The sequence below is a fragment of the Scaptodrosophila lebanonensis genome, unplaced genomic scaffold, assembly GCF_003285725.1.
Source record: "Scaptodrosophila lebanonensis strain 11010-0011.00,11010-0021.00 unplaced genomic scaffold, SlebRS2 tig00000043-arrow-pilon, whole genome shotgun sequence".
Classification (NCBI taxonomy): domain Eukaryota; kingdom Metazoa; phylum Arthropoda; class Insecta; order Diptera; family Drosophilidae; genus Scaptodrosophila; species Scaptodrosophila lebanonensis.
The window spans coordinates 4,126,510-4,151,534 of NW_022060545.1; the positions used below are offsets into that span (position 1 = coordinate 4,126,510).

The 25,025-nt window shown below is 38.8% G+C and overlaps 2 protein-coding genes across 3 annotated transcripts; both read right to left on the reverse strand.

Moving 5' to 3' along the window:
* Positions 1 to 3,634: 3,634 nt before the first annotated feature.
* On the reverse strand, positions 3,635 to 9,623 carry LOC115622775 (CD151 antigen). Of its 2 annotated transcripts, none has more exons than XM_030516833.1 (7): positions 9,484 to 9,623; positions 7,828 to 7,983; positions 4,938 to 5,024; positions 4,670 to 4,861; positions 4,511 to 4,606; positions 4,129 to 4,425; positions 3,635 to 4,062 (listed from the first exon to the last, which is right to left on the reverse strand). In XM_030516833.1, exons 3-7 carry the CDS (start codon positions 5,013 to 5,015, stop codon positions 4,015 to 4,017), a joined length of 711 nt encoding a protein of 236 aa, XP_030372693.1. In that variant the 5' UTR covers positions 5,016 to 5,024; positions 7,828 to 7,983; positions 9,484 to 9,623; the 3' UTR covers positions 3,635 to 4,014. The 2 variants fall into 2 exon arrangements, with proteins under 2 accessions (XP_030372693.1, XP_030372692.1); XM_030516832.1 differs by having other exon boundaries at positions 7,797 to 7,983.
* Positions 9,624 to 13,087: 3,464 nt separating this feature from the next.
* Positions 13,088 to 24,984, reverse strand: LOC115622253 (solute carrier family 26 member 10). The gene is made up of 6 exons (XM_030516152.1): positions 24,367 to 24,984; positions 16,718 to 17,091; positions 16,041 to 16,659; positions 14,589 to 15,332; positions 14,188 to 14,336; positions 13,088 to 14,123 (listed from the first exon to the last, which is right to left on the reverse strand). Exons 2-6 carry the CDS (start codon positions 16,741 to 16,743, stop codon positions 13,544 to 13,546), a joined length of 2,118 nt encoding a protein of 705 aa, XP_030372012.1. The 5' UTR covers positions 16,744 to 17,091; positions 24,367 to 24,984; the 3' UTR covers positions 13,088 to 13,543.
* Between the last annotated feature and the right edge of the window lie 41 nt (positions 24,985 to 25,025).

Sequence of the window (25,025 nt, forward strand, 5' to 3'; positions counted from 1 at the left end):
AGTAGAGCTTTACAAATTGACGATGACTGTCATTCTATAAAGCCGTTTACTTTGAGATTGTTTCTAGGCCTTGTTACGTTTCCATGTGACTGGTTTTAAAGGCACCTTATTGTTGCTATCACTTGTGACAATCTATTTACTTGTATTTCAACTTACTGAATTATTCTCAGGGAGGGCTCGGATTTTGGTAGAACAATGTAAAGCTCCTGACTGCCATTAACGTGGAAATGGCCAGAGTGATCTTTGTCTCTGCCATCATCAAGTTGACACACGACCTCCTCGCGGTGCTCTCTGGGTAGCTTTCCGGCTCCATCCGGAGTTGGTAAGTGAGCAAATGTGTGCAGCGCTTTTGTGCGTAGGGCTTGGGACCCACCACATGAAAATTTTTTTACTCCCAGTGAAGGACATAACAACAGCCTCGGATAAGGAACACCCAAAAGTTGACGACCCTAGCAAACGTTTAAAGGACCACGATTTAAGGATATGCACCTGGAATGTCCGGACCCTTAACAGAGGAGGTGCTACTATCCAATTGGCGGATGCTCTCAATAAAGTAAGAGCTGACATCACCGCCATCCAGGAAATGCGATGGACAGGTCAGGGTTGCTCCCAAAGAGCAGCCTTTGACATCTACTACAGCTGCCATGCAGAAAGACGCGAATTTGGATGCGGTTTTGCGGTCAGCAAGAGATTGCGTAACTGTGTCTCTAGGTTCACACCTGTGAACGAACGGCTGGCAACCATCCGTGTCAAGGCGAGATTTTTCAACATAAGCCTGATTTGCGTCCACGCTCCGACGGAGGACAAAGACGAGATTACCAAGGACGAGTTCTATGCGAGACTGGAGACAGTCTATGACCGCTGCCCCTCTCATGACATTAAAATTGTTCTTGGCGATTTTAATGCCAAGGTTGGAAGAGAGCGCGTCTTTGCCCCGACAGTCGGACAATTCAGCCTCCACGAGACAACATCCAACAATGGACTGAGGCTAATTGACTTCGCCGCAGCACGAAACATGGTGGTGAGTAGCACCAGATTTGAACACCTTGATATCCACAAAGCTACCTGGCAGTCACCCGATCGAATGACAAAAAATCAAATAGACCATGTTGTGATAGATGGAAGGCATGCATCCAGTGTGCTGGACGTGCGTACGTTCCGTGGTGTGAATATTGATTCGGACCACCAACTTGTTGCAGCCAAGGTCCGCATGCGATTATGCATGGCGAAAAATGTACGCCCCAACACGCAGCGAAAACTAGTCGGAAAGCTGCTAGCACAACAGACTGCCGAAGCTTACTCCGCTCAACTCTCTGAGCTGCTTTCTCAACCGTTCTCGGAAACCGATACTGGTAGCGGACTTTGGGCACATATTTCCCGCTCACTGCACACAGCCGCAGAAGATGTCATTGGTTTCCAACAGCCGCTACCGAGAAACCAATGGTACGACGAGGAGTGCCGCGAAGCCACTGCAGCGAAGAATGCCGCGTACAAAAGAACCCTGCAGACGGCGACAACGCGCGCTGTGCATGATGTATATCGGGAGAAGAAGAGGGAGGAGAGGCGGCTTTTTAGACGCAAGAAGAGAGAGCAAGAAAAGCGAGAGCGAGAGGAGATGGAGCTTTGTAGAGACAGGAACGACGCTAGGAAATTCTTCCAGAAGGTGAAGCGTCTAACACAAGGTTTTAAGCCCGCAGCGTCAGCCTGTAAGAACTCGGAAGGAAATCTGGTGGTGGACGGGCAAGCGGCACTGAGACTGTGGAGGGAACATTTCTCCAATCTTCTATCAGGCGAAGATGTTAACAATTCCGCCAGCGGAGATGACCCCACAGAACCGATCGCCGACGATGGTATTGAAGTACCGTCACCTAGCCATGACGAAGTCGAAACAGCCATCCAGCGGCTCAAAAACAACAAATCTGCGGGAGCAGATGGGCTGCCTGCGGAGCTGTTTAAGGCAGGCGGCGATGAGTTGGTAGGGTGCATGCACCAGCTCATCTGCAAAATATGGCTAACTGAAAGCATGCCTGATGATTGGAATCTCGGTGTCCTATGTCCCGTCCTAAAAAAAGGTGATCCCACGGTCTGCACCAACTATCGTGGAATCAGCCTTCTTTCCGTCGCATATAAGGTCATATCAAGCGTAGTGTGTGATAAGCTAAAGCCATTTGCGATAGCACTGATTGGGCCTTATCAGTGCGGCTTTATGCCTGGTAAATCCACCACTGACCAGATATTCACGCTACGCCAAATCCTGGAGAAAACCCATGAGTTTCAAATCGATACCCACCATCTTTTCGTCGATTATAAAGCAGCATTCGATAGCCCGAGGAGGGAACGTGTATATGCCGCACTGTCTGAGTTCGGTATCCCTGCAAAGCTAGTGCGACTTTGCAGAATGACGTTGAGCAACACTCGTAGCTCCGTCAAGGTAGGAAAGGACCTCTCCGAACCCTTTGATACCGTTCGAGGTTTCAGGCAAGGCGATGCCCTCTCGTGCTATCTCTTCAACTTCCTGCTGGAGAGTGTGGTGCGCAAAGCTGGTGTGCACCGAGGCGGAACGATCTTTTTTAAAAGCGTTCAGCTTCTTGCGTACGCTGATGATATAGACATTATCAGCCGTACCAGGAGAGGCGTCACCGGAGCATTTGCGGCTATTGAGAAGGAAGCTGCAAAAGTGGGTTTGGTGATAAATGAGAGCAAAACTAAGTATATGTTTTCCTCTAGCAGGGACACGCGGCAACCAGACTCCCAGATCGCGGTGGAAAACTATACTTTCGAAATGGTGAAAGATTTTATGTATCTTGGCACCACCGTCACAGCAACCAACGATGTCAGCCTAGAAATCAAATGGAGATTAACTCTAGCCAATCGATGCTACTTCAGCCTCAGTAGGCAATTGAGTAGCAGAGACCTTTCCCGAAAAACCAAGCTAACGCTCTACAAGACGCTCATCCTCCCCGTGCTGCTTTATGGTGCAGAAGCATGGGTGATATCGCAGACTGATGCAGCAGCTCTTGCAGTGTTTGAGAGAAAGATGCTTCGGAAGATCTTCGGTCCCATACGCGTTGGCGACGACTACCGCATACGATGGAACAGCGAACTGTACGAGCTCTACGCTGACATTGACATAGTCAAGCGAATAAACATCCAGCGGCTAAGCTGGCTAGGTCATGTCGTGCGTATGGAAGAAGACGCCCCAGCGAAAAAAGTTCTCGATGCGGATGTTGGGGGGAGACGACGACGGGGGAGGCCTTGCCTACGTTGGAAGGACCAGGTAGAGAACGCACTTACTACCTGCGGAGTGACCAACTGGAAGCGACGCGCGCGAAGCAGAGGCGCGTGGAGAGCTGTGTTACGTCAGGTCATAGCCCGATAACGGGTTTGAAGACCAGTCAAGAAGAAGAAGAATTATTCTCATTTGTTTTGGTTGATTGCTGCTTGCTCGTTTTCCGACTTAAACATTCATTTTTATATTCGAGATTTTTTTATGGGTAACACCAAGTTTCGCTGTCAAATGTAATTAGAAAATCGTTTGTAATACCTGCAAAGGTAAATCTGCTGTTCTATAATTTTTGCAAAATTCCACAGAACTTGATAATAGTTTTGTAAGGCATTAAAACTCTTTCTAGGGTTATGTTCTTATCTTCTAATAAAATTGCATAGATTTATTAAGTATATGTTTACAGTAACATGCGTACAGCTAAATTCATTATACGATTACACAACATAGAAGGCCAACTCATTGCTGGGCGATTGCATCTTCATTCGACTAAACTTTAACAAACGCAATAAGTATAATAAAAATATTACAAAAATACATAAGTACGAGTATGTAACAATTAATAACTCGGATTACATGTAGAGGCTAGGGCACATATCTATAATACAGACGAGAAGCTAACATATCATTCATTTGGATAATACTCATTGAGCAGAACTGTGGATAAATATTGTAAATGGGTTTGATGCTGATTTTTCTGATGCGCTATCGACCGATGGCTCCTATGTGTGTTATTCAATCATATTGAAGAGCAAACAGGAGAATATCATGCCAAATATCTGTAAAGATTCATGAATGAATGAATGATTAATAGGGATCCCTCAATCGAGAGCAATGCCACCTACCATGAGAATGGCTACGGCTATAGAAGTGCCGCCTATAACCGCCGCATGATCTCTGATGAAGTTGGTCGTCACATACAGGCAGCCCTGGTTGTGCAAATTCGTGATTGTTGGGAAGATGGTGCACTCCTTGCGCTGTCCGCCAAACAGTTCCTGACAACAGGACTCTGGGACGGGGCCGTAGCGATTCCAATCGTGCCAGGTATCGACGCCACAGCATTGCAAACGCTCCTGCGTCAGATCCCAGGCTTGTGTAATCTCTCGTCGGCTGCCATACAACGCCATAGTCGAGCGCATTTCCTGGTGAAGATGGTTAATGCCATTCATTTGTAGGTGCTTAAGGCGTTAATGAGCCAAGTAGACTTTGGCTTTTCCCTCTGCTTACCTGTCGCATGGTCTGCTGCACACGCTCACGAAACACGTACCCCAAGACGCCGCCAATTAGCATGGTCACGAAAACCAAAGCCACTATGATGAAATACTAGATGGGGAGAAGCCAATATGTTAAGTGGTAGCTTCGCTTTGAAATATATTCGACACTCACCGTCAATAGCAGACACTTCACTTCCTTGCCAGCGCCCACACAGCCCAGAAACGAGACCATGCAAATGATAACCGATGTGACCAGCAGCACATAAACAGCGCCCGAGAACAGATTCGTGCCCAAGAGCTCATTGACAAAGCTGCGATCCACCAGCGTCCAAAGTGTCAGACAAAACACAATAGCGCCGCCCACCTGTTCAGGAAAGAGAGAGAGATGGATTAGAGGGGGATTAGCTAAGAGAGAGATTAGCATTGTGGGCGGCACTTACAAATATGACAAAGTTCGCTATGAAGAGACTGTATTTGACGAACTGCCCGCAGCAGTCCATCCGCGAACTGAAGCCCATGTCGTAGTCCTGTAAAGATAACAGAGCACTGTTAAAATGCTGTCCAGTCAGGTGTTGCCGGCGCGGCTGTTTGACGCGCAATGCGTGCCAGCGAGCGATCGTCTGCGCATGCGCGGTATGCGACGCTAAAGTACACTTAGCCATGACACACTTTGTTGTCTGACGACGGCAACGACAACGACAACAACAAAGGCAACAACAACAGCAACGACGTAACAGACGCGTCGTCGTGCACTAAACAAATGTTTATTATTGTTGCATGGTTGCTGCTGCTGTTGTTGTTGTTGTTGTGGCTCTTGCTGTTGATGTGCGTGTGTGTGTGTGTGTGTGTGTGTGTTTGATTGTTTATTTAGTGGCTTAGTTACAGCCACCGTGTGGTGTGGAACCTCTGGTTTGAGCCAAGTTGGTCGCTACAGCTTATGTGCTCTTGCAAGTGTTGCTATTTGTTAACATAAACTATTGAGGATGCGAACTTCAAATTAGGCTGATATGTGGCACTAAACTAATTATTAACTGCTTACTTATTATACCATGTACCCGTAGGGTAAAAAGGGGGATATTAGGCTTGTGCAAAGTATGTAACAGGCAGAAGGAACCATCTCCGACCCCATAAAGTATATATATTCTTAATCAGCGAGGCTAGACAAATCGATCTAGACATGTCCGTCCTTCTGTCTGGATGAACACAAGGGTCTCAGAAAATATAAAAGCTGGAATAAAAGTTTGCATCCAAGTGTTGCTATTTGTTAACATAAACTATTGAGGATGCGAACTTCAAATTAGGCTGATATGTGGCACTAAACTAATTATTAACTGCTTACTTATTATAATATCTAAATTAGATTCTTTTTTGCGTTATACAGTTGCTGAGCAACCCAAAAATTAAATCAATGTGCTCCAATTTTTCGTATCGCACTTTATATTTGCTTCTATTTTTTTATGAAACTGATGTCGTTGCGAATTCTATTCACCATCGAGGCAAAAAAAATTTAACCAACTTTATATTTAAAATCGCTAGATTGCAGATCAGACAGTGCTTGTATTTATTCTCTTTTGAAAAAACAAGAACTTATAATGACACTATCTAGGTAATCCTCTAAAATTCTTTAAACCTAAAATTCGGCTACCTACAAAAAAGTTTATAATTTTTGTTTTTCAATTTTCAACTCGCTTGTAAACTATTGAATGTGTGCGTCTTATTGCTTTATAGGCAGTGTCATTTCCTTAATAAATTGTTTATGCATGCTTTACCAGTAAATATTGTTAATGCGTTACTTTGTGTAACGCACACGCGAGAGGTTAAATGAAATTCCAATTTGTTCGCTTGTTAGCCTTGTCACTGGGCTCCGAGCTCATGGCTATGCCTTTCAGCTTATCTCTGCTCGCCATACCCATATATTCATGTACACATGCTTGGATACAGACAGGTACTTTTGTATGTTTTTATGCACAAATTATAAACTTAGTGCAATCAAAGCTACCGCTCCAAAATTCGACTAATTGGACTACATTATCCCAAACACGATCTACCAAAAAATAAACACATTCACGTAAGTCACACTGAGATGTGCGCCTTGAATCCATTTGAACAACGTTGTTCTAAACATAAATTAAATGTAATTACAAGGCACTGCACTTCATTTTAGTAGTGAGTAATGCCAGTCAAGCGAATTGTATCTAAATGGCATCTCTGAGCTGAGATGTCGGGCGTACTTGTTTTGAAATTTAAATAAGCAGCTCGTCGTAGTTCGTCAGTTAATTGCGGTTATTAAAAATGTTCTCACACTGTTCATTTACTACGTACTTGCGATATTCCTAGCCACTTACGAGTACATACTATGTATGTACACAGATGTTAAGAAATCGTGCCTAGAATGACAGCTAAGGGTATAAGTCATCTGAAAGTCGTAATAACATAATTGTGGGCGGAGAGGCGTTCTAACTAAATGCAAAGTAATTAACAGCTATTCATGTTTGGAGGAGCGACGTGCTACACATAATAATGAGATTCAGTTGACGATCGCCAATAAAGATTTGGGGTTTTTTTGGAATTGCCCAACCATCCTCTACCAAATAAAATTGTGGGGTTTTCATATTTTAAAAGTCTCTTTGAATAGTATTAAAAAATTACAAATAGTAATGGCAGATCATTAAGTAATGCTTATACAGCTAATTCTGTTTGTACACGGTTTTAATTTAACATGGTTTGAAAATTAAAAAATGTATATATGGTTACACGACATTATTCCATTTAGAACGATTTAAAAAAAAAATATGATCAATATCTTACACGACTTTTTCTGGAACCAATCTACCGTGTAAAAACAGAATTACGTGTATTATGGATATCGAAATGAAAATAAGATTAGAAAATATATATCAAAACGATATCGATTTTTATAAATTGGCTCAAAATATTGCCAACCCAAAACTCTCTTCTTTATCAGGAAAAATGCGGGTGAATTAATAATAAAAAAGAAAACAAAATCCATAAAATTTCGCACCTACTCGTATTTAGCAAAAGAAAATGCTGACAGCATATTATTGAGCAATCCCCAATTCTTATAGAAATGCATATTTATTTGTGATAAAGCAAGAATATTGCTGATTAATTAAAATCAATTAGCTGAATCTAAATGTCATATAGTCTGGCAACCTGTTAATATTCTTACACTATTAGCACGCAGGTGTTGATCGCAAGTAATAATTAGATTATTGTGAATAAAAAGGGGTTTTAATTGTACACGACTATGCTATATAACGTATTATTTGTATCCGTACCTCTTTAATGAAATTTTTCATATCCACTTACTTTGGTGTCGTTTAACACAAACGAGGTTTTCGTTAGGTAACCAATTTTGGCGGTTTAGTTTTATGCAAATGCCTTTTAATTTAATTTAAAGCCGCACGCAGCCGGTAGCGAATTTCTCAGTTGCAGTTCGCTGCACAAATCGTCGGGAACGGAAAGCTATAAAGAGACAGTGGAAATGTTTGCATTATTTATAGTCATTGATTAGTTTTATTTTTGCCAGAACGTGGAGTGTGAATTTAACAAACAATGGAAAAGTTAATTTTATTGTAAAAGTTGTTCCTTATCTAAAAGTGGGTTTTCAAATTTAAGTATTTCTTATACTACCTATATACATATGAGTATGTTGGCAGCCAATACCATTTGTTAGGTTAATAAATCAAATAAAATCGCATTCTCAGGCAATCGAACTGTCATTTATAAATTCTTTTCTAGTTTGCGTATAAGAAGTGTATTTTCATAAAAAGCAGCCAATACAACCATTATTATATTCCGTATATTATATTTTAAATAAATAACCGGATTCAAATTAACGAATTAATTTAATTTAGTGAGATTTCACTTGATATTACATTTGAAATTTGGAATAAATTAAATATTTCCCAAACTCTTTCTAATCAGTACTATTACTGATCCAAAGAGTTTCTCTTACTTTTCCATTCCTTCAAAGTATAATAATAATTTTTCTATTTATGTCTGAAGAATGAATAACAATATAACATTTTTTGCCTCTAGAAATATTTAACCACTTATTGTAAGTACTACTGTAATTTTCGAAGATATAGACAAACACGTCTAGGTATTTGGAATTAATTCTTCCTTTTTTTTTATCAAAAACTTAATAATACGACAAAATTGGACAGTGCACAACACGAATGTTGTAAACAATCGTTGTTTCTTTTGAATATTATCTGCAGAAATGGCGAAAGCACAACAAAAAGTTAAAGAGTTTCGTTAAAACTAAGAGACATAGGAGTGGCGCTGAAAAAGCTTGTATTTGCTAATACAAGCTATACATTTGTGCAAGTATGTCTATTACATAATTAATGAAACTGCATTTTATGACCTCATTAATATATACGATTTTCAGCGCATTATTGATATTTAGTTATTGCACAGACCCTGTATGGCATTACGGGCAATATTTGCGATAAAGCACATCCGTGTTCCTGCCAGCCTCTCAACAATATTTACATAATCTCTGTGCTTAATAATACTTTAATTTCGCTTTTTAATTGCTAAAGGCCATTTAGCGGATGCCGCTCTCATGTCTCCATTGTGCAAGTAGTTGCAATTTTTTTTAAAGCTTTTTTTAGTTTTATTTTAAACTTATTTTTCGTTTGCTTTTGTGAATTCTTTTTGATCGCGTTGTGCGGCGCATGCGCGCCATGCGAACACAAAACACTTGATAATTGTTATTGAATTTTTTTTTAGTTGCTATTGCTGTTATTGTTGTTGTTGTTATCGTTATTGTTGTTTGTGTATCGGGCATTGCATGCTGCTGCGCTGACGGCAAACAACTTTTTCAATTTGATTTTCGCTTTACTACTAAGTATTGTGCCATAATTTACGGCAACAAGTGTGCCAAATCTCATAAGTTATTATATTTGTTTGTGCATATCCTTTAAACAGTTCGCAGGCATGACAGTGTTAACTCACTTTTGATTTTGCTGTAATTTATTTTGACTATTTTTCTTGAGTGGGAAAGAAGCAACGACGACTGTTCCTCAAAAACCGATCGATCTCCCACACGTCAAAACACAATTCACCACCGACTCGACCAAACTTCGCGAGCGCGTGCTTTCGACTGGTTGTGGGAACACTTTGGTAGCTCGGTTTTTTATTAGTTTCGATCACAATGAGCTTCGTTGTTGTCTTGTCTCCCGCAAAAACAAACCACCAGCAAAAACAAATATTACAGCAATGTCGAATTGAGCGGCTGTTGCGGCTCCGGCCCCAGCCACACAGGTGCAAGAGAGAGAGAGACAGACGTGTTACGAACGCCCAGAGGGGGTGTGGTGGCGGCCGCGCTTACAAACCGCAAAAGCTTCTGAGTCTTTTCTTGTCTCTTTGTGTGTGAAAATGTGTTGAGCAAACAAAACACGTTCCAGTTACTGCTGCTGCTGCTGTTGTTTTTGTTGTGCGAGTAGCAGAGCCTTTGTTGTTGTTGTTCGTTCATTCGATGCAGTTTTCAAAATGCCGATTCACATGCCGATTTATAATCCTCTCTTGCAGGTGAACAGGTTCGATTTTGTGCTCACTTTTCTATCCCCTGTACTGAACATCCTTTTTCTTGGCAACGGCTTTTTTTAAGCAACAATCGGAAATACCTACAGATGGGGAAATGTTGGGACATCAAATCAATAATTTAAAATCAAACTTGAGTTCATCAATTAGACACCAATTTGTTTATTAATAATCCTCTCTCTTATTAATAATCCTATCCTTTTTCTTGGCAACGGCTTCATTTAAGCAACAATCAATAATCAATAATTTAAAATCAAACTTCAGTTCATTAATTAGACACCAATTTGTTGCTGTTATTATAATTAAATTTTTTTTAACAACCTTTTCAGTTGGTTTAACAGCTACGAGTATATATTTAAAGCAGGCGCAATTTTTGTGATTATAGGTATAAACAAAACAGCGACACATAACGAGCTAAGAATTAATATTCGTCTGGGCCGAAGCTATATAAACTTCACTGTGTCTTAAATCAAAATTCTAATAACACTCACTGCAACTAACAGATACGATTATGTATAAATGTAATTTAAATTCTGTTCAGCTTCTTAGCCAAATGTAATGAAATGCGTTCGTGGTTGTAATCCTTATTCCTGAAGTAATTTTATTTGTTCTGCCAGCGAAATTAAAGTTCATTATAAATTCATAATGGCAATGACTTTGATTTTTAGTTTAATAGCACACATTATTTCACGTTCTAGCGATACATTCAATTCTCAATTTACTGAAGAGTTTGCAATTTTAAAGTTTTGGTGTATTTTGCGTATTGCGTTCTGGCTTTTATTAACACAAGTATAGTTCATACATACTTGTAAATTGTGATGTGTGTAAGTTTTCCTATGCCTTTCGCTCCATTATTCTCATGTGACTCAGCCGTGTGAACAATTTAACGCCATTGAAGTCTGTTACCTTCAAAAAAATTGAACGAGACCCACACACACCGAATTTAACTTGTATTGTACGAAAACAAATTATAATTTTAGAATTATTTACCTATATTTAACGACACCTTGAAAACGTACAAATTCGTAATGACTAACATTTTCTACGTTGTTTGCGGGTGCGGGTAAACCACAAAAATGGTCATTATGGGTAAACGCCCATTTAAAAAGTTGGGTGTTTTAGTTCTTTTCATTAAAAAATTTAACAAATCTACTGTATTATGGTCTGTTTTAAATATAATATCTTACGCAGCTGTCCTTCGGTAAAAGGGACAAATATGTTGGCTTCATCTTCGCCGAAAAGGCTAATTCTTCAACCAGAACTTCTTCATTTTCCCGGAGTAAGCTTAGTTTTAAGATGAAATCGTAGACGAGCTTACTAGGCATATAAATAATTACTTTACTAAGCCCAGCTTAAACTAAATCAAATTACACTCCAATATCAAGGTTGTATTTTCAATAACTCTTGCAAACATAACTTCAAGCAAAAAACAGATCAAATTTAAATTTAAAGAAAACTAGATATCAAAACTTTAACTGTCCAGCTAAACGGTATGTTTTATAATCACTAGCATCGAACATTTTTACAGGCACACTCGCACAAATAAATTTTTATGGCATTAACAATAATAAAACGCAAAATTTTCCCACAGCATGTAAAATGCAAAATGCCGTCAACAACAACAAACTCAACTACAGGCACAGTAATTGTTTTATTTTTTGTATACTCGTATATTTTGCTGTGCAACTTGGCCGATTTTGGGGGACGAGTTGTGGAGTGGGCGATGGCGTTGCACACTTAGTGTTAACACAGCCGTAAAAGTGCTAAACAACCGAACAATTTGTGAAGCTGACAAAAAAAAACAAATTAAACATTTTTCATCTATGGGGTGTGTGTACGAGTATGTAGTATGTAAGTGGAATTGGAGGCTGCATTAACTTTGACCTTAGTCTGAAATTGATTATGAAACTGCCTTTGCTTCTTAGACGACAAGTGTTGCGCATGTGAGAAATTCCTGCGTTATAGGGACAACTGATAAAGACAATAATTCAATGTAACATTATAATTTAAGTAACTTAATTGTTTTATTCGGCTTGAACTATTCTCCAAGGTATCGTACTTACGTGTTCGGTGCGTTCAACCTTAGTCTCAGATCCGCGTGTCTTTGATAATCGATCTGCCGACAGCTCGAACAATTGTGTCGCCTTCTTGGTTGCCAGGTCGGCCGTCCTCCCACAATAACAAACAAACAAATTAGCACGAAATTCCCAAAAATATCGTCAACTGCGTGCTAATTGTTTAAAGATTGTACACAACTCAAATGGTAGCTGAAGGTTCTCAACGAATCGCTTAGGTATTTCCGTCACTTTGCGATTAAGGCCGAGTTCTGCGATTTTATTTCACAGATCGCAAATATGATGTTTCCTCCTACTCTTATAAATACATGATATTATGTACTTATTATATGTACGAGTATAAGTTTGGAAAAACAAACTAAAAAAAGGAAATGGGTAGCACTGCGGTGTGACTTGGCTAAAATGTGGGACAGAAGTTTTTACAAAATGGAGACCAATTTCTCCCATTTTAGCAAGGCCCCCAACTAAGAGGTGTGCGTCTTCGCTTAAATGGCAGCACTGCGAGACAGAAGTGTTAAAAATATGGAGACATGTTTTTCTCACTTAAGCAAGATACAGAACTCAGAGGTGTGCGTCTTCGCTAAAATTGCTAGCACTGTGTTGAGGCTTGGCTAAAATGCGAGGCAGAAGCGTTAACCATGTGGAGACCAGTTTTTTCAACACAACTAAGTGGTGAGCGCCTTCGCTACAATTGTAGACTCTAATCTAATTGGGCAAAATTAAATGAAAATTTTAAATTTTGGTTTTAAATTTTGGTTTGTTTTTCTCTCTCATGTGAGAAACCATGCTTCCACACTTGCTCTAGTGAACAAAATATCATGGTAGGGCTAAATGTGGGTAGCATTTAATTTTAAAATCATCATCTTGTTAAGCTCTTTTAAAACGCCATCTCCAATTAACAATTTATAGGTTTTAAAAAAAAATTAAATCACAAGTTTTGTTACTAGATTTTAGTTTCATTTTATGTACAAACATTAACATCTAATTGAATTGTTCATCATTTTGGTACAAATTGCACAAAATAAGTTACACGGTTTCAATTTCTCGGCGGTGCTCAGGTACTAGGTACTAGAAGAACACACTTCCGATTCTTCCGCTGCTTGTTAAGTACAACGCTTGTTAACTACATACATATACAAAATTTTTGTACAGGCATTTTGTAAACGAAACAGAGTCGTGCTTGAGGCCTTACCAATAATCTAGGCAACGGGTTCCACAGCTCAGGGCAGGCACTTAAAACGAACTTAGGCTAAGTATTGGGCTAGAAGCTTACAATAAGCCATGATTGCAAGTCGGCAACAAACTATAAAACTTAATAACTATAGGTTTTGGTGTTACGATCCACAATCTATCACTGTGAAAGATCACAAGGTGCCCTCTTCCGGGCGATCCTCTTCTCATGCGGTCCGACTGGCATTGGCATACTCCACGGTATCGTGCAACGTCGGAAATATCTCGAACGGACCCTCGCTGAGCGCCATGCTGTGCACGAGCGTGTCATAGACACGATCCACTGGACTGGCCAGGAGCAGACGAGCTCCACGCGCCTTCATCTCCTTGCTTACTTCACTCAGTGTGCGACATCCGGCCACATCGATGTGCCCCAACATCGAGAAGTCCAAGATAAGGAAGCGAAAGTCTGATGAATCCGAAAGATCGCCATTGCCCCGCTTCTCACCAGCACCACGCATATTGCCATTTTGCAATACTGGTGTGTATTTGGCACTGTTTTTGGTGGGTTTCTTGTCCAAGCCCAAGTGCTCGTTGAGCGCACGTCGAAAGAACATGCTGGTGGCAAAGTTGAGCGATCCGCAATACCGGAAAATGCGTGTTTCCGGCACCCCCATAGCGTTACGATGCTGATTGATGTCCACATAGATACCCGGCGCCTCCGGCATGTATCCCAGTAGTGTAGCATAAGGCTTGAGACCTTTAATGTACAGTGTCAACAGTGAGACGCCAATGCCAATAAGCAAACTGAAATTCAATTTTAGTTGAATATATAGTCGCCAACGATTTCAATTCATGTTCATCTATTTACCCAATGTCAATATCGATGAGCACCACACAAAGAAATGTGGTTAGCCACGTGAGCATCTCAAGCTTGCCCTGTTTGGAAAACTTCTTCAACTCCTTAGCCTGTATAAACATCGGCTTTAGGGCAACAATAATAACACCAGCCAGCACGCACTGAAAAAATCCAATTTTTCATTACTAATAATAGAAATAATGGTGATGATAACAACCGAGTCGATAAGCTACATTTGTCTGCACCGATTAATATTAAATTAATATATAAACCCCCTTTATTTCCATAATATCGAATCTAATATCTGTCATTGAAAAAATGGTTGTTTCAGACATGTTTGGGCCTGATCTGAATTCTATTTTGATCGAATTAAACAAAATTAATTCGGATTAAAGATAATGTTCATTACTCACCCTCGGCAAATCACTGAAGAACGGTCCAATCCACATAATAGTAGCCACTATTAGTGAGGCCGATACCAGCGATGCTATTTGCGACACACCTCCCGTCTGCTCCTGGATAACTGAACGCGACAAGGAACAGGCCATAGGTATGCAGGAAAAGCAGCTGCTCACCATATTTCCAATGCCCATTGCAAAGAGCTCCTGATTGGCACGCACCTCGTAATTGTGCTTTTTCGCAAAAGTCAGAGCCATTGACATCACAATCGAATAAGTGACTATAGCAATGGCAATTGAATCGACAGCCACCACTGGCACCAATTCGAGACGCGGTAGCTCCGGTACTGGCAGCCAATTGGGTATAACGCCCACCATTTCCACCTTGTAGTTCTCTTTCATGTTGAAAATACGCGAGATCAGAGTTCCACCAATGACGGCTATTAGCTCGGCGGGTAACGGAAAACGACAGCGTTTACGCATACAGGGCTTGAGACACTCATTGCAGATGGTCATGAATAGCAAGATGCAGAGACAGAAGCCAAAGTTGATGAGATTGGTCTGTGGCACCGACTTGACCACATCGATGATGGTGTAAATGATCTTAAAGGCTCCCTTGTAGCGCGGCACAGTGATGCCCAGCACATCCTTCAGCTGTGCCGTTACCACGTGGCAGGCAGCGGCGGTGGTGAAGCCATTGACAAGCGGATCGCTAAGTAGCGAGGCGAGTGTTCCCAGTCGAAATAGGGCCATCAGTAGCTGCAAATTTACAAATAAACGGGAGTCAGTATTGCAGATACGTCTCTAAACAACCCAAGGATTTGATTCTATTCTTTAACTAAGTCTACGGTCAGACAGGCAAAAAATTTGCACACAAATTTGTCACATTTTAAAAATTCGGTAGGAGTTGAAAAGAAGAATCGTTATTATACTGCTTTGATTAAAGTTTAAGGCGCGTTCACCAGGTTGTATCGATTTGTGATTTTTGATTATCGATTGTTGATTTGCCTCTGCCGATCGCTTGTGATGACTGTTTTAATCAAATACTCTGATTTTAGTATTTTTGAAGAAGTCACAGCAGCTGGGGTGCATTTTGTAGTGTCAAAATCGAAAAATCTAAATCAAATAATCACATTTTTCCGATTTTTCTTTTCTGATTTCGACTGTTAATTTTAGTTATCCGAATCATAAATCACAGCCGTCAGCAGGTGAAATCAGCAATGATCGATAACAAATCGAACGAGCCCAATTGAATATTTGCTAAATAGTCAATATAAGAGGTTCTAATTCACAGCGGTCAGCAGGTGAAATTAGTAATGATCGATAACAAATCGAACGAGCCCAATTGAATATTTGCTAAATAGTCAATATAAGAGGTTCTAATTCTTCTTCAATACAGATAGATATTTATGTACATATAAAAGACTCCAAGAATTGTTTCCTCGTATTACATATTTGAAAGCTTACATGCACAATGCCAACCGTTAGAGCCAACGCTGTAACCACTTCGACCGGAGTTATCGCATCTCCTGCCACTGGGGTGGCAAAAGTTGAGGTAGCATTCACCAAGAGAGTGGCGGGTGTTGTTGTCGCCGTCGTCCCATCCACTGTGGCGTATGTTTGCACCACTTTTAGGGTCATCATGCTAGCCACCGCAAAAGTGCCTATGGAAATGTGCTTGGATGTGCCCAGAACCATGTATACTAGGACTGGAAACACGGCCATGTAGAGGCCATTGCCCGCTGAGACGCCGGCAAGCATTCCGTAGGCCATGCCATGCGGTATATTCATGATGGCCACTGTGAATCCGGAAATGATATCGCCAATGAGATCGCGACGCAGGGAATATTGAGGTAGCCATTGTAGTATGGGTATTATGCCGGTGAAGAGCGAAAAGAAGGACCAGCTTTGCCAGCAGCTGCGCAGGGAGGAGGGTATGCTCTTGTCCCGGGCTGCATAGCCCGTCTGCTTTATAACCAGCTCGTGGTTGAGAACATCTCGATGGACACTGTATTTTGGCTGGACCTTGGGCTGAATCTTAATTTGTGCGCTGCCGTTTCCATTATTGTTGTTCAATGGCCGCGATCTGCAAAAGAGTAGAGTTCTTAGAAATTGCGAGATATTCGATTGTTGTGAAGACCTACTCTTGGCTATCTGAGTCGTTGGCCATAATTGAGGTTTCTTCCGTTGCTGTTGTTGTTAGTGATATTCTTGGCTCTTTCAACTCAAGATATTCCACATCGGTAAAGCGATGTTCAAGCAGTTCACGATGATATTGTTCGCCTCGTAGCTCCTCTAGGGTAGTGGGATTTTTATTTTTTTCTTTTGGGTGGGTGTTTGTGTAAAACGGCCGCTTTTTGGGTACAGCACCGGTGGCTAGACTTGGGCCGCCTATCGACGAAGTACCAGCTTCGTCAAAAGTCTGCTTTAGTCTGTGTCGACCTTGTTGTCGATTATGTAAGTCTTTCAGTCGTCTCCAGCCGCTCTTGCGCACTGACCTCAGGAGGTGTTTGGGTTTCTGTAAATAGAAGGATAGACCGAAAAGAAAGGCTTAGTCCTCATAAGTCACATTCGTCTATTAATACTTACTATACCCACAACTGATGTTCAGCTGACGACTAAATGGTCATATTACTCACGCACCTCTTTATATACAAACTTCACACTTGCTCATGGTTCTACGAATAGTCTACTCTCTGCAAATTAGCACCAGCGTCTAATTGATCAAATCATTGGATCAACATCGCGGATGTGGGTTCAAAAGCGGCATCCGATGTCTGACCAAAGCTCATCGACTAACAAAAACATACCTCGCGAGAGGTATGCGTGCTTGTCTCTAACCCACAATTGCTAATCGCTGAGCGCTTATCTGTGCCCATTCCCGATTACGCATAGGTAGTATTTGATAATTGTCTATGAACGTCGCGACGTTCGCGGATTCTCACCCACTGTCTGACTACAATTAGGAGATAAACAGATCATCCATTTTACACATAATTGGCTTTTCAACTACTTACGATACACATACTGGTACTTCTGGTATGTCCGAAATTATTCAATACGAACTTGGGAGTGCTGACAAACTCGCTAATTGCCAGTTTTATTTAGCAAATAAAGGATGAGTCTGTTTCTTTTTTTATTATTTATTTGCATATACCTTTTTTGGGACTTTTTAGGGCTTGTGAGCTGAGTTGGCAATTGTGTTGTTTGTCGTCTGACGACCCAAATAGCTACCTATGACTTATAATATTATAATTTGGATATGTTAAATTCTGAGAATTCATATCTTACAACTTAATATATTGTATCGAAGATTACTAAAAGTACCAACCTAGGGGAAATCAAATTAAATATTTATTTATTTATTTGAGATCTCTATTCTAGCATTACAGTTAGTACGCTAGTCGTTAAATATTAATATAATAAATATATTATTATTATATAAAGTCGATTTTGAGGCTTTAATCTTTGAGAACTTGCACATAAAGTTTAGTGTCGCTTACTAACTCAAAAATGGATGAAGCGGATTACGTGTATAATTACTAGTTTCGAAGAATAAAAAATAACGAAAATGTAAAACATAGCTTATATATAGCTTATAAAACCTAGCGATAACATTGCGTGAATTCAAATACCAATTTTTTTAAAATCAACGATTGAGTCCAGTTTTTTAAAAACTTAATTCTGAACCATTTTCTTGAAATTAGTTTTCATCAACAATATTATGCATTTCATATAAGTTTATCCAAATTTGATTCTACAATTTCCTATTATGCCAGTACTACTGTAATACTCGTAGTATTATACTTTTTACTTCTATTATACTACATTTACTTGTTAATATAGTATGACATTTCTTATATAAGAAGAGTTTAGAAATCAGGCATTTTAAATAGGAAATCAACATACCTTAACCCTAACCCTAACACTTTGTCTTTACTTGACTTATTTTCATTCGAAAGCAAGTAATCGGCATTCACATAGTATGTGTTATTTCTTAAAATTGCGTTTTTTTTATTATCATAAAGCTTACTAAGTAGGATAATGGGTTAATGTCCAAGATATGTTTCAACACTGTTACCAACTGGTACTCCATAGACTAACTGCCCGAAATCCCCGCGCACCATCGGCATTGCCATAAAATCCAAGCGATAAACAAAAAAAGAAAAAAAACCGGTTCGTCGCCAGTAAAGCAGAAACTGTTACAGTGAGATTGCAAATCGAAAATCGTCATTGTTTCCACCGTGCGTCTGGATTGAGCGACTTAGTCAACCGGCTTGCCATAACCATAATCGAGTCACAAGGTCAAGTTCAACGTTAAATACATTTCCCATAAGCGCTATCAACCACAAGGTGTGCAACCCAATAAATTCAGAGAGAATTTCAGAGAGGAACTGTGGCAGTGTGTGGCATGGGAGTTCAATTGATTTGACGCATTCAATGAGCGTGTGATAAGTGCGTGGGAACACTACTTAAATAGCTCAGTATAGATTAGCTAACAATGGTACGAGTAAGTAAAAAGCGTCATTAAATTTCGGCCACAAGTACTCAATTAAATGTTATTTTTGGTTGTAAATAATTCTTTTAAACCTGTATCGATTATTTTCACATAGGCTCAATTGTACTTGGAAGACAAGTCTTTAAAGATGTAACAAATTTAATATTGGACTATGTACTCATATATATGAAGGAATACATATATATATAATTAGCATTACGAGTACATAATATTTGCCTTTGTTGTCTATCATTAAATGAACAATTTATGATGAATAATGATCTTCATTTCGTTTAAATAAAGCAACATAAACGATCTACCTATCCACGTATCCATCAATTCAACTATCCACCTTGAATTTTTATTCGTAATTTAAGGTCAAACAGTGCTGTTATCGTTTGTTGATAACACTTTTAGCGTCTACGATTTCATATCTCACACTTTAAACAATTTTCTATTGATTTGATCATTTTCTTAAAATTGTATATAACCTTTTTATTTAATTTTAAGCTATTTAATTGCAAGTTACTTCAGCAAACTAAAAAAAATAGGTCTCCTTATTTAAAAAAAAAAAAAGAATTTAAGTGATTAAAAACATGTATGACCAACTTTATTGTTCAATCAAAATTTTACTGCACTTAAGTCTTATAAATCGACATTGGCACACCCAAAATTATTGGTTTAACTATCGCTTTTGTGACACATACGATTAGAAAAATATCATAAACATATCATATCAACAACTCCATGAAATCAACAACAATAATAAGGAAAATATTTGAACTAACAAAATAGAAAGAAAGGATAAAAATGTAATGAATTCGTAAATTTTTGTAGAGTTCCACATTATAGATCGAGTTACCGAGGATACCAATGAGTCTACCACGCAAATACAATTGTTTTTTAGAAGAATAGTTTCGATTATGTAGACGGACAATTTCTTTATTTTCGACAAGCTCTTGTTGTTTGACTTTTTCTCTCGTGACTTGCGAAATGTGAAAACTTTCCACTAGAACCGTAATCTGAATGCGAAATGATTTCGATTATATTATTCTAGTCACACCTGTCGATATCTAAAAGCTCATTGCATGTTCATTGAGTTTTGAAATAACAATACCACTTAACTCACATACATATGTCACGTGTTGATTCAACAGTTTTGCGGCGATAATTATCTGTTTTTTTTTTTTTTTGCATGGTTTGTTTGAAAGGGAATGAATGGATAATTATTCCATAAAAACGATTTAAACTAAAGCACTTGGCATTCCGTGTTACCGTACAAGGTTATAATTAGTTCGAGTAGCCGCTATGTGTGGAGCAATTGGAGGAAAATTACAAATCTCAAGGTGAAATGAAAAGTAAACCAGTTTTGGGTGCAAAAGACCGTAATGTGGCGATTCGCAAACGTTATCAATGCATTGAATCTATCATCGTCTTGGGCATACAGCAAATTTATTTGCTAATCAAATTCATTAATCAACGTTTTAGCAAACAGAACGGCGCCAAAAATTGACAGCAACTTCAAAAACACATGACATTCTATACGCACTTTAGCCAGAAATTTTCATTAGCAGAGACACTTGTTTCTGGCACCGATAAGCGATAACCGACCCTTGTCATTATCTATGTTCGATGAGGGACGGCCATGGAACAGGCAATGACTGTACGTCCATATGGCAGGAGTATTGATATCAGACTCTAGTCGTTTAGTGTTGATGATTACGTACTATGTATAGTATGTGTAGAACTGTGTTGTATTTGATTTGAACAGAAAAAAAAGAATACCTCAACCATATTGAACTTTAGGGCTTCTCAACAGCTAACCAGTTGTAATGAAAATGTAAGACTTTGCAGCACATTCAGCTTTTTCCACGCCCATAGTACAACTAAAACTTGGAACTGTCTGATCTAAGGCGCTGATCACATGCTGTTACTAAATGTGATGGGAGAGATAAACTTGACGTTGAAGTACATAAAAATGTTATATGAATTATTATTTGTCTTGCAGCTTAAACTAACCGACTAAATAAGCTAAATAAGCTTTTTATAAACTTGAGTTGCACATTTAACAAAACGCTAGACATTATTTAAACAACATATTATTTCATTTGCACAGACTCAGTGGCATTCTGCGCTCTTCCAGGGGGGATTTTCGCTCGTTAAGAAGCACAAATTCTTAGAAAATAATATGACTACATTTTAAAGAGTCGCCTCCGAATTGGCATCTAATATAGTACAATGACTCAGCATTTTTAAGAGACAACTAAGAAATTGTTGTAGGGCGATAAAGACAAAGAGCTGAGACGCGATTGCTTCTCTTTCAAATTTCACGCTCGTATTCTGTTCTTAGACAGTATACTATACTGTTGTTAATTCAGTGAATTGCTTTCAACTCGAAAATTATTAGAAACCATTTTCATATATCATAAATACATTACTGACCGCTGCACATATCTGTATGGAATTTGCTTGAAATTTTACCTAATATCTTTCATATTCCGCATTTGAAGTTAATTGTTTTTATTGGGGAATTTGAAATTTGTTTGATAATAATAGTCATTAGTGACGAAATCGGCAACAAATTTCAGGTTCCCATTTTGTACTTTTAGACGTAAATATGCAAACATTAGCAAGTTTTTATTCCATTATCAGACTCAGTGTGTATATTGTGTATCTGGCTTTCGATTCGATTTGCGAAATGCCAAAGTTCATTTTCGATGAGCAATACTATGTGGCTTCATTCAGTGCCCCACAAACGATAAGAAAGCTTACAACTATGAGTAGCGAGCGAAGCAACAAACTCTCGCACACAAATACGTTAGTATATCAAAACAACAGTAGCCGGAAAGCCAAGTGTGATTGGGCCAACCCCATTATAATTGCAACAATTGCAAAAATTACTAGTGGTTACTAAATGTATTTATATAGTAAGTTTGTATACATATGTGGGCTGATCAACGGAATGGCCGCCTAGGAGCACTTATCTTGTTAAGCTTGCATGCAACAGTTGCATGTTTCGCCAAATGGCAGTTGCCCATCGATTTGTGCTTGCCGTGAAATTCTTCACATTAGCCCATTATATTTTCCGGTGTATGGGTGTGTGTTTAAAAGCTATATATAGGAATCGCAAACACGTGCAAAAACTGTTTGCTTCGCATACATACTACATATGTATGTATGTACATATCTCTTTGTTGTATACTCGTATCTTTCAGAAATTTGCGAGTTTATATTTCCTTTGTCTTAGTTCAACGTTTTCAATAATAATGGCGCTGAGTTGACAAACCAAATGTTTGCTTGTTGAGCACACATCATTGTTTATAGAGTACAATTATTGTTTTTTTATTATGTAGCTGCATCAACAAATTGTGTGGCAAACCCGTTTCCACAGAAGTCATGAGGAGCGAACGAAGTAAATAAAACAATTGGGGCAGCTTTTAATTGAAATACCAATACGTACATATATGTATGGGTTTTCTACTCTATTTGGCGCACGCACATCACAAACGAAAAGGCAGAGTTAATTACAGTATTACTTCCTTATTGGGGAATTACATATAACTTCTTTCAAGCATTAACTAAATACATTTCTTTTATAAAGTGTACAGCGAGCAATACCTGATTTGCCTTTTAAATGTCTGTACATATATACTTTTAGAGTCGAGCGTACAAATGAAATCCAATTGAAGTCACGAGGCCTTACTATAATTGTCTTATGTGTCTATTAAAGTTTTCGAATCGAAGCTTGATTATAGGAAAAATTCGGCCTGCAATACTTGTATATTATTTACATCATTTATAATTAATTGAGCTTCTAAACATGTCACGCATGTGGCGACTAATTTCGACTATAATTTCGTTTAGTTGTGAAAAAGAATCCCCGAAGTTTGATTTAATCGTTTGCTGCGTGTTAGAAACAATTTTATTTCAATTTTGGGAATACTTTCAATTTCATGAATAAAGGCAAATAATTGCATGGAAAGTCACAGAATTTTTTGTTGATAAGCATGACAAGATAAGTAAATACACTTCTATTTATATGAAATGTCTATGGGTTAATTCATTGGGCTAATTCTTAATAGACTTACACTCAAAACTGTGCAGAGTAATTAATTTTCGGGCAGACCCAACTTTAACTTCAGGCGGGAGGCAAAGCTCTAAATAAATAAGCCGGGAGCAAAGACCTTTTTTGTGGAAATACTTGTATAAGAAAGAAAACGAGCAAATTTAATAAAAATATGCAACCGAATTTCGATCAAATTTCTCCAATACTCTTATCTGTATTCGTATAATCTAGAGTTCCATTTGTTGCCTTGCATATTAAGTTCCAGAAAAGTAAGAGCATATAATTATTCTTGACTACCATAACAAGACAAGTCGATGATCATTTGAATTTTCGGAAACAGCTGAGCCCATTCGTGGACTCTTTCCTGATCCATGAACAATCCCCAGGCAATTCAAAATTATTTTATATTTTTTCTCTTCTCTGTCCACAATTTCAAAGCTATTTCACCGTCGAGCTATTTCGAGGTTAATAGTCTATCTAGTCTTATATTTTATATATATAGTATTATTAGTAAGCATTCGTCACGAGTATGAAAAAGTAGCCCCAGCCAAAAAAAAATGCCAATTATAAGAAATCGGAAAGTGGCAACAGGTGCCAAGAGCTTTAATCAATAAATGTCATACACTCGTATGTACAATAAATGTACATTTTATCACTTTTTATGGCCAGATTAAAGACGTTTTATGAAAGTTACTTAGTTAGCTGATAACCAGCTAAGCAATCAGTTAGCTTACTAAGTAAACGGACGCACCACTCGGTGGCCATAAAATGAGAGCGCCTGGAATATTTGCTCTGCGAGGAAACGAATAAAGACGAAATAGGCCCAGAGCAGCCGAGGTGGTGACCGCTTAAGACGTCAACTGTATAAATAAAGATGTACATATGTACATATGTATATTATATAGCCACTTTATGCTTCTTAAATAGGCGTATGTATACATACATATATGTACATAGTACATACATATATTTGTGTCAAGTGCACTTGAACTGAGACAAATGTTGACATGTTTGGGGACTGTGGTGGGGACAGGGAAGCCGCATTTTAAACGCCAAACACAACACACCCTAGAAACAAAACAAGTGGTAGACTGAAATGAGCATGAAGAAAAAACCAGAAGAATTGTCAATTAATTTGATTGCCTTAAATTGAAATCGAGGCAAAACAAGAAAGCCAAATAGGGACAGGCACCCGAACAACAAATGAAATAGTTCAACATTTTTATTACCTTGCAGAAAGCAATGTATTTAACATTTAATTGTTGCTAAATGTGCAAATGCTCTCGTTGTTCTTTGTTGTTCCTGCTACTATCGCGTCGCGTTGTCACCTTCAACTTTTTGATAGGCGCCTCTTGTATTTGTTGTTATTCACATAAATATGTGTGTGTATGAATATTGTAGGTAGTCTCACTTGTTGCCAATACCCGCACAGAATTTGATTAGCACCTTCCGTTATAATAGAACTTTTAAAATTGAATTTAAATTAGCACTTGTGTTAAATACATATTTACAACTTTAAAGCGAGCTTATAGCTAGTTTATACTTCTATGTATTTAAGTACACGCTTGTAACTTCAGGTTGTGCATTAACAAAGCATTTAATTCACGTGCTTCCCGTTATTTTATTTTTGTTATGCACAATTTTTTGTTATTTAACCGATGCCTGCGGCAAAGAGGAAATTTTGTTTTGTTTTTGTGTGAGAGGAAAATCAGTACCAAAAGGCGCGCGCCAAAAACAAACACACACACGAAATATCAGTGACCCACCAATAACGACCAAGTGAGTGGAGTAGGGACGGGTGGGAGGCGGAATAGAGAGGCAAAAGAATCGCGTCGTCCATACACAAGCAAAAAGCCAAACGTCCGCGAACGGCGACAACAAGCAACTA

Bases quoted from the DNA above. Each gene is read 5' to 3' on its own strand.
- LOC115622775 (XM_030516832.1), bottom strand. From the start codon at position 7,817: ATGAAAAATTTCATTAAAGAG. The intron at 4,862-4,937 runs GTAAGTGCCGCC...TTTCCTGAACAG, and splicing joins TAGCGAACTTTGTCATATTT to GTGGGCGGCGCTATTGTGTT. The intron at 4,063-4,128 runs GTAGGTGGCATT...GAATCTTTACAG, and splicing joins TAGCCGTAGCCATTCTCATG to ATATTTGGCATGATATTCTC.
- LOC115622253 (XM_030516152.1), bottom strand. From the start codon at position 16,743: ATGGCCAACGACTCAGATAGCCAAGA. The intron at 15,333-16,040 runs GTAAGCTTTCAA...GTAAATTTGCAG, and splicing joins TAACGGTTGGCATTGTGCAT to CTACTGATGGCCCTATTTCG. The intron at 14,124-14,187 runs GTAAATAGATGA...ATTGAATTTCAG, and splicing joins CTCATCGATATTGACATTGG to TTTGCTTATTGGCATTGGCG.